Source organism: Molossus molossus, unplaced genomic scaffold (genome assembly GCF_014108415.1).
Source record: "Molossus molossus isolate mMolMol1 unplaced genomic scaffold, mMolMol1.p scaffold_m16_p_22, whole genome shotgun sequence".
NCBI classification, from domain to species: Eukaryota; Metazoa; Chordata; class Mammalia; order Chiroptera; family Molossidae; genus Molossus; species Molossus molossus.
In genome coordinates, this window is record NW_023425358.1 from 29,324,882 (window position 1) to 29,338,812 (window position 13,931).

Consider the following 13,931-nt stretch of genomic DNA (forward strand, 5'->3'; position numbering starts at 1 on the left):
AGGTCTCTGAGAGGGACTGAGGGCTGAGTGGGAAGATCTAGCAGGATAATGCAGGGAGGCTGGGCCGGCCACTCTGTGCAAGGACCCCCGTGGGCACCACCAGCAGAATCACTCCTTTCCAGAGCTGAGGCTTGGGCGTGGCTGGGCAGCACCAGCTCCCAGGGATCCTGAGCATCGTCCAAGAGCAGCTAGATTCCCTCACTGCGGTAACCACAGTCCTCTCTTCTCAGCCTGACCCTTGGAACACCCACGTCTGGAAGGGCACCAACGGGACCCCCACAAAGCGAAGAGCCATTGGCTTCAAGAAGCTGGCAGAGTAAGTCTCCTGAGGAGGTGGGGGATGTATGTGCCCCAGAACTCGAAGAGCCCCAGAAAAGGAGGCAGGCACATAGTCATGCCTCTGACCTCTGGTGTGATAAGATTTCTCTATTTTCTCTGACCCCCCTCATGCCTTCTTTGCCTCAGAGCCTGGGATGTGAATATAGCCACAACCCTTCTCCTTCCCAATTCCCAATTTTACTTTCCTCACTCAGTTTCATACATTCTTTTCCTGGAGGCAATGGTGTGTTGGCAAACCAGCTTTCTTAATAATACTAATATTAAAAGTAATAATAATAGTAGATTGTGTAGCATTTGCCAATTGCTGTGGTGTAAATACTCCCACTACGGCCAGTTTTAAGCTACAGACAGGAAGTCATTGAACCCTTAGTAGAAAGGAGCTGGGATGAGCCAGCTCCAGATGGTGCTTAGACAGTGTCCTTGTCCAGGGCTGAACTCTAATGTCCTTCCTTCCTTCCTTCCTTCCTTCCTTCCTTCCTTCCTTCCCTCACTCATTTGTCCAACAAATGAATGCTGAGTACCTACTCTGTGCCAGGCACTGTGCTAGGCTCCAGGGATGCTATCATGAGCCAGATACATGTGGTCCCCGCCCCTCTTGACACTCACAGCCATTCATCCATCAAAGATTCACACAGATACAGTAACACTGCGAGCGCCACTGAGGAGGTCCATCGTGCCATAAAGCAGACTTAACTGAGTTTGGGAGGTCAGCGAGGGCTTCCTTCAGGAGGTGACAGCTGAGCTGAAGAGCAAGATGGATAAGACCTAATGGAGCACAGAAGGGAGGGAAGGGGGTTAAGGACCAAGGCTACAAAGAATAACTGCCCTGAAGAAGGCAGAGCCAGCTGACGAGCGGGGTGGGGCCAGCAGAGATGCTCTAGAGGGGAGGCCAGCCTTCTCCTAAAGAAAGAGCTGCACTGGGCCCCTGGGAGACACCCCCTATTTGGAGCTAACTTTTTGGCAGGGGAGCTAGGTATGCACTGAGCTCCCTACTCTTCCCTAAGTGCCTTTGGGTCCAACATGGTACATAGTTATAAAAAAAAAAAAAAAAAAAGGTGCCATCCATGCCATGGTGGGTCTTGCAGGGACTCAAACCTAAGTGCTGGTTCTGTCGATATGGCCCATGGCATCGCTCTCCCTCTCTCCTCTCTCTCTCTCTCCTTCCACCTACCCCCGTCTTCCAGCCAAGCAAGGGCCCGTCGGCAGCCATTCTTCCCAGATCAGAGAAGCACGGATATTCTGAGTATTCTCGGGGAAGACAGCCTTTGGCTTTTGTTCAGTTCATGCGTCTCTGGGGGAAGAAGGGAGGGGGGAATCTAAAACATTAATTGCACTATTAAGATTGGGGTAGAAACAATGGAAGTTAATTATAGCTGCTTCTCTGTGCTTCCGTCATTCAAAGGGAACCCCCGAGGCACCTTCTATTCCTCTCTGTTTCTCCCCCTTTGCCCAAGTGCTCCTGCAGCCGGGTGGGTTTCCCTGGTTCTACAAATGATGCATCTGCCACCAATAATCCGCAGGTGGGAGTAGTTAGCAATTTGTCTCCTCGGAGATGCCCAGTGGGAGCAGGGGTGCTTGCTCAGACAAGGGGTGAGCCCAGGCATTCTGGAGCCTCTGGCCCGTCTGCCACCCCAGGACCCTCGTGGACGGGAAGGAAGAAGAGCGGTTCTGAATTCTCCCTTGAACTACAAAGAGCCTAGACTTGCCATGTGACCTCCCCACGTCCTCAGTGGTAACAGCATCTTTAAAATCCCTTCCTTCCTCTGCTAGGTATGTGTTTGGTGCCTGTTAGGTATCAGGCTCTGTGCAAACCTAAACCAGACCTGGTCCTTCCTTTGAGAACAGTACACCTGTGAAATCCCTTTGAGCTCAATACCTGGCGATTTGTTAGTGACTCATTTCTCTCTCTCTCTCTCTCTCTCTCTCTCTCTCACACACACACACACACACACACACGAATGTAAGTTCCGTCACAGCTGCTTGTCCGTAGCTCAATTCTCTATGTTCTTCAGCTCCTATAACAATGCCTGGCACCTAGGTGCTTAACACACATTCAATGGATGAACAAATGATTGTGTGAATGAATGATCATCTTTTGGGGACAATGTTTGGCAAAGCAAGATTCTCAAGACTGAGATTGATCAGTTAAGTAACAACCCAACAAAATTAACCAACCGTTTTAGCTCATGAGTCGTTGCCCTGGAGGGATTTAATACAGGAGTCAGATGGTGCCTCAACTCAGGCTGTAAGTTCTTTCCGTTATATTTCAAAGGACCATGGTTCTTGCCCAAACGTCCCAGCCTGGCATTTCCCATTTTTCTCTTCATCCTCCTCCTTCCAGAGCCGTCAAGTTCTCAGCCAAGCTGATGGGGCAGGCAATGGCCAAGAGGGTCAAGGCGACCATCCTGTATGCCACAGAGACAGGCAAATCGCAGGCCTATGCCAAAACCTTGTGTGAGATCTTCAAGCACGCTTTTGATGCCAAGGTGGGTAGGAGACAGTGCCCGCCCTCCAGCCCCTCATGGCAATTAGAGTTGGGAGGGGAGAGAGGGAATGCAACAGTAGAACCCTTTGAGAATGGATGGAAGCACACCCCAAGTCGCCCTTCAGCACACATGCTCCCATTTTCATAAATTTCAGGGGACTGTGATGCCCCTCTCCCTGTGAATCCCCCAGGAGTCCAGGAATCACAAAATGAAACCCCCATATCTAGAGGAGATTGTTAGAGGGTTTATGAAAATCCATTCTGGAGTCAGTTTAAGAAGCTCTGTGTTCAATACAGTTCAGTGGATATCTTTTGCTGCAGGACTTCTCAGAGCCTTTAATCTGCAAATCTGTGTTATCATCTCCAACAGAGGAGGGCGGAGAATGTAAATGTTCCCCAAACATGTTTGTTTATGGCTCACTTAACTTTCGAGGAGCATCTCCGGAGACTGGGCTTCCCTAGAACCTACCTTGAGGAATGTTGCTCAAGCGATGCTATGATATAGGGCAACAATCTTTCCTAACACAGGAATCTCTGTGTGTGCCAGGTCCCCCACACTGCTGGAGGGAGGATTGGAAAGGGGGCTGAGCAGACAGTTGGTCAGATCCAGCCGCCAGGTCACTTCCAGCCTAGATGTGGTCAAGAAGATTCTAAGATCAGTTGGTAGTAAGAAGCTGAAGGGTCTCAATCAGGATCTGTCTCTACTGACAGCCAACCCCTTGCACCATTGCCCCCGATTCTCTACGGTCCTTCAGACCACAGTGACTTAGGTTCCCTACTGGCAAAAAGCTTGCGGTTCTACCAGAAACCCATTGAAATAGTGACACCCAGAGCTTTTGGTTCTTCCAAAGGAGGTGGCTCGAGATGACTCATCTCTTTCCTCTCTTTCCCTTCTGCCCTTCCCCCATCACTTCTTGCTCTCTCCTACCTCCTCCCTCCTCCTCATCCCTCCCTTCCTCTCCCCCACTATTCCCCCATCCAGGTGATGTCCATGGAAGAATATGACATCGTGCACCTGGAACATGAAACTCTGGTCCTGGTGGTCACCAGCACCTTTGGCAACGGAGACCCCCCTGAAAACGGGGAGGTAAGAGTTCTCCCCTGTTCTAGCGCATATTTCCCTCCGCAGGGAGGAGGAGGGGCCACAGTTACACCCGCTATTCAGTAGCAAACCCTCCCAGAGCCTCAGAGACAGTGTTTTCCCTTTGGATCCAAGTTCCGCAAAGATGGGACCATTCCTAGTCCTCAGTCTGTTGGTGTCCACTGACTGGTGGATTCCTAGTGAGAATGCTGTCCCCTGAGTGAGCTGTTTCTTTGGAACGGGTGCTCCAGCCGAGAGTTTGGTGTCCCCTGCTCCAGGTGACAGAAGTGGGGACAATCTTTTTATAGGGAGAAAGCCACAAAGGGGCTCTGTGTGCTGAGGTGGGGGTCGGCCTCTGCAGTCCTTGAAGCAGCGGGCCCTACCCTGTGCATCTGCAGCTCAAGCGTCGCTGCCCAGCCCAGCCCCTGACCGTCTCGGACACCCTGACCCCTAAGCATCAGACTCTGCTTTTCCCAGCTAGGACCCCAGTGCCTGACCGTGTTTCAGATTTAATGATACGTGCTTCCCATTTCACTCGCCTCTCTTGGTCTGCAGAAATTCGGCTGTGCTTTGATGGAAATGAGGCACCCCAACTCTGTGCACGAGGAAAGGAAGTGAGTGAATGACCCTCCAGTGTCGCGTGACACCCTGTGGGGGTGGCTGAAAATTGTCTTCTGGCACCTGGGGTTCACATCTGAGTTTGGATGGATGGTGGTTGTGACCTAAAGTCCATTTGTGACCAACTTGAGCCGGGGGGTGTCTGTGCCCCCCCTAGAGCTGACATTTTGGTCTTTGACTAGAAGGTCTTGGGTTGGTCCCTTCACAACCCTGTGCCTCTGTTTCTTGTTTGCACCAAATGGGGTTTGTTACACCTGCCTGAACTTTCTGGTTGGTAAGAATCAAATTAGAAAGTAGAGGCACACGTCCTGTGGAAAGCGAGGAGCGCTGTGTACGTACAGCTCTCGTCTCCGGCCTTCGGAGACCGACATGCAGGGTCAGCGGGACGCGCTGCTTCCTGGACCCTCCCCTCTCTGCTCGCGGTGGCCTCGGCCCTGTGGAGGCTGCCGTCAGAGGGACGCAGAGAGATCCTGCCGTCGAAAGGTGTTCGTGGTGAAGCCGCGTCTAACGTGGGGTTGGGTTCCGGAGATAGTTCGAAGCGAAAAACACCTGTAATCAAATCACCCTTGAAAAGCCCTTAAATCCCCTATAAAGTCAAGAACTTAGGGCACGTGCAGGCTGAGCTGCCGTCCAGGGAGGCCAGCACCGAGGTCCCCGAGCTCGGCTGGGCACCCAAAGCCGTAGCTGGCCGTGTTATGCAGAAAATCCCTCTCGGCTCTCTGTAGCCAAGCACGTGTTGCCAGACTCGCACACCTTCCTCATCCAGGGGAGGGCTGAGTCCCTAGCGCTCAGCCCCCCTCCTCTGCCCAGCTCCAGCACTCACTGCGCCTGCCCCTCCCCTTCCCAGCCCACCCTGGGTGGTCTCCAGCAGGCTTCCCTCCCCCCTCCTTCAGGGAGAGATAGGGCACCATCCATTCTCCCCTCTAGGTACCCGGAACCCTTGCGTTTCTTTCCCCGTAAAGGGTCTCCCCTCCCCCGAGGTGACACCGAAGTCCATGGTCTGGCTACAGCCCGTGACAGCCAGCACAGGTAGAGCGTGTGTGTGGGGGTGTGCATGGGCGTGCATGCACGTGTGTACGTGCGTGTGTGCATGGAGACGTGCGTGTGCATGCGTGTGCATGCATGCCTGATGCCGGAACATCCGAGGCCACATCCAGGTCTCAAGGAAATCCGAGGTTCTAACCCAGGCTGTGCCACTAACTCAATAAGCGACCTTGAGCAAGCAAGTCCCTTGACCTCTCTGAGCCTCAGTCTTCCTCATCTGACAAATGGGGAGAAGCTCTCTCTACACTTACCACCTCTGGGAGCTGTTGCAAGGATCAAAGGATAACAACAAAGAGGAAAACATTTGGGAAAACCTCTAACCTCATACAAATATGTTCTTCTTACCCCACAACCATCACCATCCCGCCCACACTAACAACACGGTCACCCCCTGATACGTGGCATGACTTATTTGGAGAAGTGACTTGATGTGCGACTATTTTAGGGCAGAAAATACACTTACATATATTTAGACCTTTCCCGGTGCTGGAGCGAAACTTTGAATAACACCCAGCTTCGAAACCCCGCAGCCAGAGTGCGCAACTTCTTTTTCTGTCGTTTGCACTTGGATTGGTGTGTGGAGTTTTTGTGTTTCGTTTGCGTTTTTTGTTTTATTTTGGGGTGGGTTTTTTGTTTTGTTTTGTTTTCGGTCTTGGGGACTTTTTTTGGTTTTGCTTTATTTTATGTTTTGTTTTTGCCCTGAGATCAAAACTTACCACTTTTAGAAGAACACTGGACAACCAGGGTTTTTACATTTTTTCCTTGAGTCTCAAGGCTCATGAGCCACTGTTGCTGAGATATGAGCCCCAGTCATGTCTTCCCTCCCCTTCAAAACAGTTTACCAGGAAACCCAGTCTCCTTTCCTGCGGGACAGTGCTGAGCACTTCGGCAAGTGGCATGTGACAGACCCTTGAAATGTCTAAAGACCAAAACTTTATGGAAAGAGCACCATCCCATAAGACTTTCTAAGATGACGTAGACGTTCTGTATTCCTGCCACCCGAGACGGTGGCCACTAGCCACGCGCGACTGTTGAGCACTTGGCGTGTGGCTAGTGCAAGTGAGAAACAGAGCTGTTCATTGTATTTCATTTGAATTAATTTCGGTTCACCTTTCAGTAGCCACAGGCGGCCAGTGGATAATACAAGTCTAGGTCCTGGCTTTGCAAAGTGACGTCTGGGGACCCACAGCATTGACATCTCCAGGGAGTTTGTTAGCAATGCAGAGTCTCAGGCCCTGCCCCAGGGAATCAGAATCTGTATAACAGCGTCCCAGGCTGATTCTTATGCATGTTAAAATTTGGGTCGTAAGGAAGCATGGTCTAATGGTTGAGGGGGTGGTCTGTCCCATTCCTGACTTCTTGCCAATTCAGTCATTTTGACTGTCCGAGTCTCAGTTCCCTGAGTCTAATGTGATCAGGACCCTTTTAATACTGACAGCATCAAGTACGGATGGCTGGCTATCACTGTGCGGGGCAAGGGCAAGGTGATCCGTTGTAGAGGAGGCCATGGGATGTTATGGTCTCATCCATCACACAAGACGAGGTCCTAGAACCAGAACTGGTCATTTGAAGATCCACCGGGGTGTTGACCTCAGGAGGGCTTCAAGCCAGAGCTCATGATTCTCTCTTATTTTGGCAGGAGCTACAAGGTCAGGTTCAATAGTGTTTCCTCCTGTTCTGACTCCCAAAAATCAGCAGGCGATGGGCGGGACCTCAGAGACAACTTCGAGAGCGCCGGCCCCCTGGCCAACGTGAGGTGAGCAAGGGGCTCAGGGCACTGCGGATGATGAAGGCTCTTGGGGAACTGGACTTGGTTGCAAAGTGGGCTCTTTGTTTGGGGGGATCTCCCTTCAATGCCCATTCATCCCTCGAATAGCCGGCTGTACCCCAGCTGTACCCCACTCCTCTCAGCAAAGGCAAAGGCTCAGTGCCCCCATCACCCACGTTTTACCCTCACATGCATTTCACCCCCTCACATGCATTACATCATTTGTAATGAAGAATGTTGACCCCTAGAAATTTCTTCCCAAATGATATGTTTTATACATAATAGAAGCTTCTGGGGACAACCTGCCATAACCCAGTGGTTCCCAAACCTGGTTGTGCACAAAAAGCACCTGGAGATGTTTGCAATGCACCCATAACCCAGCCCCACCTCCAGAGAGTATGGGGTAATTGGTCTAGAATTGGGACTAAGCATTGCTTTTTTGAAAAGAAAGAAAGAAAGAAAGTGCCACCATCAACAAATCATCAAACAACAAGTGTTAGTGAGGGTGTGGAGAAAAGGGGACTATAGTACACTGCTGGTGGGAATGCAGACTGGTGCAGCCACTATGGAAAACACTATGGTGTTACCTCAAAAAGTTAAAAATTGAATTGCCATTTGACCCAGTAATCCCACTTCTAGGAATATACTCTAAGAAGCCTGAAACACCAATCAGAAAGAATATATGCACCCCTATGTTCATAGCAGCACTATTTACAATAGCTAAGATCTGGAAACAACCCAAGTGTCCATCAGCAGATGAGTGGATAAAAAAGCTGTGGTACATGTGTACAATGGAATACTATGCAGCTGTAAGAAAGAAAGATCTCTTATCCTTTGAGATGACATGCAGAGACCTGGAGAGTATTATGCTAAGCGAAACAAGCCAAGCAGAGAAAGACAAATATCACAGGATCTCACTTATTTGTGGAATAAAATGAACTAAACAAACTGATGAACAAAACTGACCCAGAGACATAGAAGTGGGGTACAGACTGACAAACCTCAGACGAGGGGGTGTTGCGGGGGGGAAGAGATAAACCACAGAACTTATATGCATGTATGCATGACCAATGGACATGGACAACAAAGCTGGGGAAGAGGTGGGGGGATGAGGGGGAGGGTGTCAATGGGGGAAAAAGGAGAAACATCTGTAACAGAAATTAATAAAATATAATTTAAAAAAATAAATTGAAAGTAAAAAAAATAAAGCCCTGGCCAGTTTGGCTCAGTGGTTAGAGCGTCAGCCCACGGACCAGAGAAACCCGGGTTCGGTTCCAGCTAAGGGCACGTACCTCAGTTGCAGTTTGTCCCCGGCCTTAGTTGGGGTTGTGTGGGTGGCAGCCAGTCAGTGTGTCTCTCTCACATTGATGTTTCTCTCTTTCTCTTCCCCCTCTCTCTCCCGCTCTATCTGAAAATAAGTGTAAAAATTTCCTCGGGTGAGGATAAAAAATAGATTGATTAATTAATTTTTTAAAAATTAAATCTACCCCCACCCCCCCGGCCAGGTAGGTCACTTGGTTAGAGCATCATCCCAATACACCAAGATTGTGGGTTCAATCTCTGGCCAGGAAATGTACAAGAATCAACCAATAAATGCATAAATAAGTGGAATAACAAATTAATGTTTCTCTTCCTCTCTCTCTAAAACCAATAAATAAAAATTTTAAAACTCTTTAAAAAGTCTCCCCAATTGACTCCAAATATGTAGTCAGATTTTTAAAATACTGGCCTAACTCCCATATTTTCAAGAGCACAGTCATGTACCATGAGATAATTTTAGGTAGTACATAGACATATATTTTGGGGTTTTCTTTTTTTTAAAAAAATGTTCTTATTGATTTTGGATAGAGAGGGAGAGAGAGAAACATCAATGAAAGAGAAACATCGGTCAGCTGCCTCCTGCACACCCCCACTGACTGAGCCCACAACCCGGGCATGTGCCAGGGCAGACATATATCCTGTATTTCAACAGTTGTGCATTCAGTTTAATGGTTATTTGGAAAGAAAGAAAACTGGATGTCAAACCCAGGGTTTCACAGGTATCGCTCAAGATGAGGCTGATAGAAGCGGAGTATCCAAGCCTGGCCAAAAACCTCTAACAGAACCTCTTGGCCACTCACTAAACCTTCTCCACACCTGCTCAGAGCAATGCTTAGTAGCTGATTCAGATCACAGGGTTCCTAGGTACTGGAGTATTGTGTCCATCAGTACACAATACTCTATCAGTCTTTAATAGACTTAACTTTTTTTATTTGTTTATCCTCACTGAGGACATTTTTGCATTTATATTCAGATAGAGTGGGAGGGAGAGAAGAGGGAAGAGAGAGAGAGAGAAACATGGATGTGAGAGGGACACATTGACCCCAACCGGGGCTGGGAACAAACCACAACCGAGGTACACGCCCCCAGTGGGAACCGAACCCAGGACTCTCCAGTCTGCAGGCCGACACTCCAACCGTGGAGCCAAACCGGCCAGGGCAATATAAACTTAATTTTTAAAACAGTTTTAAGTTCATAGCAAAATTGAGAGGAAAGTACAGAGATTTCCCATATTCTTCCCACCTTCCCCCCCAACACACACACACACCCTCCTCCACCGTCCGCATGCCACACCACAGGGCGACATGTGTACAGTCGCTGAACCCACACAAGTCCACGGTGTGCATGAGGGTTCCCCTTGGTGCTGCACATTCTATATAGGTTTCGACTTCGGTACTTTTTTCTAGTTGACGTTGAAACATCAGTTGTAGTTAGACCCTTTTTTCCCTTATTAAATGTACTATAGCTTAGAGCAGGCGAAGCTACAGCCTGGCCACTGTATGACTGTGTACAGCCCATGAGCTAAGAATGGTTGCTACAGGTGAACATTTGCAATTCATTTAATGATTAAAAATTTTTTTAAAAGACACGCACTACCTTTGAGCCCCAATTAAGCAAAATGTTATTTCCCACCAAGAAGAATTGCATTCTCATTAGTAGACATCTATTACTAAAAAATTGTACCCAGCTATCATTATCATTATATTTTTAACTTTGTCAATACGACATGTGTGGGAATGTGTTCTTTCTTTTGGGGGGGGTGGGGGATGTGCCCCTAGTGGTAACCGAACCTGGGTCTCTCTGGTCCACAGGCCGACACTCCAACCGCTGAGCCAAACCGGCCAGGGCTGTTCTTTTTTATTATAGAGTTATCTACGTAATAGTTTCAAGTTTTCTTCTTCACCTAAAAATATTTACTCTTGGGCCCCATGTATATTGCATTTGCCAACGCCCGGTTTGGAGGCTTAAAATAGGAATTCTGAAACCACGGGTGGAGACCGATGGCAACCTGAGTCTAGGAAGTGACTGTGATGCAGGTCGCCAAGTGCATCGGGAAGCATGGTAATGAATTAATTACTTGAACCATCTGGTAGTGAACGCAAGTGGGCTTGATGAGCCAGTAAGCACAAATTAGAAGCAGGTTAAACTAACAAGTAACTAACAGTGTCGGTGATAGTCAAGGATGGTGGATGCCGCAGACATAAATGTTGGAGGTGTGGGGAGCGGCGCCTTGGCCACGTGACACGCTGGTGCGAGTAGGTTCCGAGTCTGCCTCGGCTGTGGGCACCCTCCAACCAGTCCAGCCCTGGCCACCGGCCGTCTGTACCCATCAGGCTGCTGCCCTGCAAGGAAAAGGTGCAGAATCCAGGTCCGGGAAGAGCATAGGTGAAGGGGGGGGCACCCCCCTAATCTCATGCACTTCCCTTGGAAAGGCTCTGGGACCCCAAGGGGGAAGGGAGGGCAGGAAAGAAGAGGAGAGATGAGAAAGCATGAATGTGGTTTTGAAAGGAGTGGATACGAACCTATGTTAACTTTCATTTGACCTCTGATCACCTGGACCTCTCTCAGGTTCATTCTCCACCAGTGGAGAGTTTTTTCCTAATGTCTCCTGCCTCCCTCCCTCGTTGTCCATCTCAATCTCTCACTGTCTTGGTCCCCTCAACCCGAAAATCAGATTCGGGGACAGAGCCAAACCTGTAGGTAGTCGGCTGAACAGCCCCCTGGTTGCTTGTCTGACGTGACAGTCTACCACAGAACACGCCGACCTGGGGAAGAAGTGGGCGGGGCGTTCTTGTCCCACCTCTGAACCTGTCGTTCCAGCCCAAAGAGGTCAAGACCTACAGCCAGGACTAAGCTCTAGAAGTGTGACATCCAGTGTCTGTAGGACACAGTGAACTAGCAGGAGCGGTCACCTGAGGCACAGCCCTCCACTTCCCACACCTGCAAGCAGCCAGCCCCACCTCCACGTAGACAAGAAGCTCACGAACTTGACCCCCATCAATTCAAACAGCAACATCTTCTGGGTGGTATCTATGCAAAGAGGGGTTGCGAAACCAATTAATTTCATAGACGTTGCAAGGGGTGGGGCCAGCATAGGTATAAATCCTTTATTCCCTTTTATTTTTTAACAGTAAGATTTTATTCTTTATTGACTTGAGAGAGAGAGAGAAACATCGAGGAGAGAGAATATCGATTGGCTGCATCCTGCATGGCCCCCACTGGGGATTTGGCCCACAGTCTGGGCATGTGCCCTGACCAGGATGTGGTGACCTCTCGGTGCACGGGTCGACGCTCAATCACTGAGCCTTTTTAGAAGTACTGGGTGTACTCGTCTGATCGGGTGGCCTTAGCAAAACACCACAAACGAAGTGGCTTCGACAACTGAAATGTATTTTCTCACAGTTGTGGAGGCTGGAAGTTCAAGACCCAGGCGCCAGTAGGACTGCTTTCTGAGGCCTCTCTCCCTGGCTTGCAGACAGCTACCTCCTGGCACTGTGCATGCGCAGAGATAGAGGGAGGCTCTCTTCGTATAAGGACACCAGCCCTGATGGATTAGGGCCCTCACGTCATGACCTCATTTAACCTCAGTTACCACCTTGAAGGCTCCATCTCTAGTTACATTGGGGGGTAGGGCTTCAACATATGATTTGGGGGGACATAGTTCTATTATAGTCATAATTCCAGGCACCCCCACACTCCCCCAGTCTCCGCACATGGGCTTTGTTGTCTTGCTGGCAGGTTCTCCGTGTTTGGCCTGGGCTCACGGGCATACCCTCACTTCTGTGCCTTTGGACACGCCGTGGACACCCTCCTGGAAGAGCTGGGAGGAGAGAGGATCCTGAAGATGAGGGAGGGGGATGAGCTCTGTGGGCAGGAGGAAGCTTTCAGGACCTGGGCCAAGAAGGTCTTCAAGGTAACCGTCTTCCCAGATCTCAGAGACCCAGGGGAGAAGTCATGCTCCCCCTGACCCAAAAGGCAGACTACCTAAACCATTAGAAATAGGAGACACTTGAGAGAACCCCTGGTACTTCCCCATGTATCCGTCCAGGAGACAACTTGAAACAACTCAGATGAGTTTGGGTGGCCTTAAAACACACATTCTCCACCCTGAATCCAACTTCCTACATTATGGCTAAGGAGTTTGTCTACAAAAAAAAAAAAAAAAAAGTATATAGTATTAGAATTTCAGGGCTGGGAGGAATCCATCCCTCACATTTGGTTGACAAGTAGAACACACAGAGGTGATTAACCAAACCAAGGGCCACACCTCGACCTGAAACTCAGATTCCACCAGCTTGTCTACTTGGACAAGCTTATTCCTGTTGTGCTAGATATCCACTATGGTCAATATGGGAGCCACTAGCCACACGTGGCTATTGAAATTGGAAGGTATGCTGATTCACAGTAAACATGATGAATGGGTGAATAAAATGCCATACGCTTGTGATGGACATTTAAATCATCTGAAAATCAACATGAGGCCAAAAATTGGTAAAAGCTACCCTTGAAAACCTTTTGAATTATCCGTGACTCTTAGCTCAAAAACTCTGAACTGTAATTCTTAGGATCACTAAAGTTGGAGAACTTATGAACTTTGCAAAGAAAAAAAGAAAAGAAAAATTTTATGCAGGGATCTAGACATTCAGTATATTTTGCCTTTAATGTAACTTTTTTAAATCTTTCGAGGAAGGTGGATAGGAAATTCTGGAGTGTTTACTTTCTTGTTTAATAGCATAGGCCTCTACACATGTTGGTTTTAGAAATAAGTGGCATAGAGTTACATACTAAATAGACGTTAGGTCCTAAAGTCTATAGTAAATGTGATTATGTCCAGTGCATAAAAGGCACTCAAAAAAATATAGGCTGGATTAATGGATGGATGGACAGATGAACGGATGGACTGGTGGGTAGATGGGTAGAAGGAAGGAAGGAAGAACTGAGGGACTAGTGAGTGGATTGGTGGATGGATGGGTGGATGGGTGGATGGATGGGTGGGTGGATGGATGGGTGGGTGGGTGGGTGGGTGGGTGGATGGATGGGTGGGTGGGTGGGTGGATGGATGGATGGGTGGGTGGGTGGATGGATGGATGGGTGGGTGGGTGGGTGGATGGATGGATGAATGATGGGTGGGTGTGTGGGTGGGTGGATGGGTGGATGGATGGATGGATGGATGGATGGGTGGATGGATGGATGGATGGATGGGTGGATGGATAGATGAATGATGGGTGGGTGGGTGGGTGGATGGATGGATGAATGATGGGTGGGTGGATGGATGG

General features: G+C 49.1%; 1 protein-coding gene across 2 annotated transcripts in view; it reads left to right on the forward strand.

The window, feature by feature from the left end:
* The window catches only part of NOS1 (nitric oxide synthase 1), a 99,458-nt gene that overhangs the window by 66,863 nt on the left and 18,664 nt on the right, over positions 1 to 13,931 (forward strand). The window contains exons 13-19 of one of the 2 annotated variants that reach the window (XM_036276381.1): positions 231 to 316; positions 2,681 to 2,825; positions 3,807 to 3,911; positions 4,461 to 4,519; positions 5,451 to 5,552; positions 7,207 to 7,323; positions 12,394 to 12,568. In XM_036276381.1, the coding sequence (XP_036132274.1) occupies positions 231 to 316; positions 2,681 to 2,825; positions 3,807 to 3,911; positions 4,461 to 4,519; positions 5,451 to 5,552; positions 7,207 to 7,323; positions 12,394 to 12,568 (789 nt within the window). The remainder of the gene's footprint in view (positions 1 to 230; positions 317 to 2,680; positions 2,826 to 3,806; positions 3,912 to 4,460; positions 4,520 to 5,450; positions 5,553 to 7,206; positions 7,324 to 12,393; positions 12,569 to 13,931) is intronic. The other variant, XM_036276382.1, reaches the window with a different exon arrangement.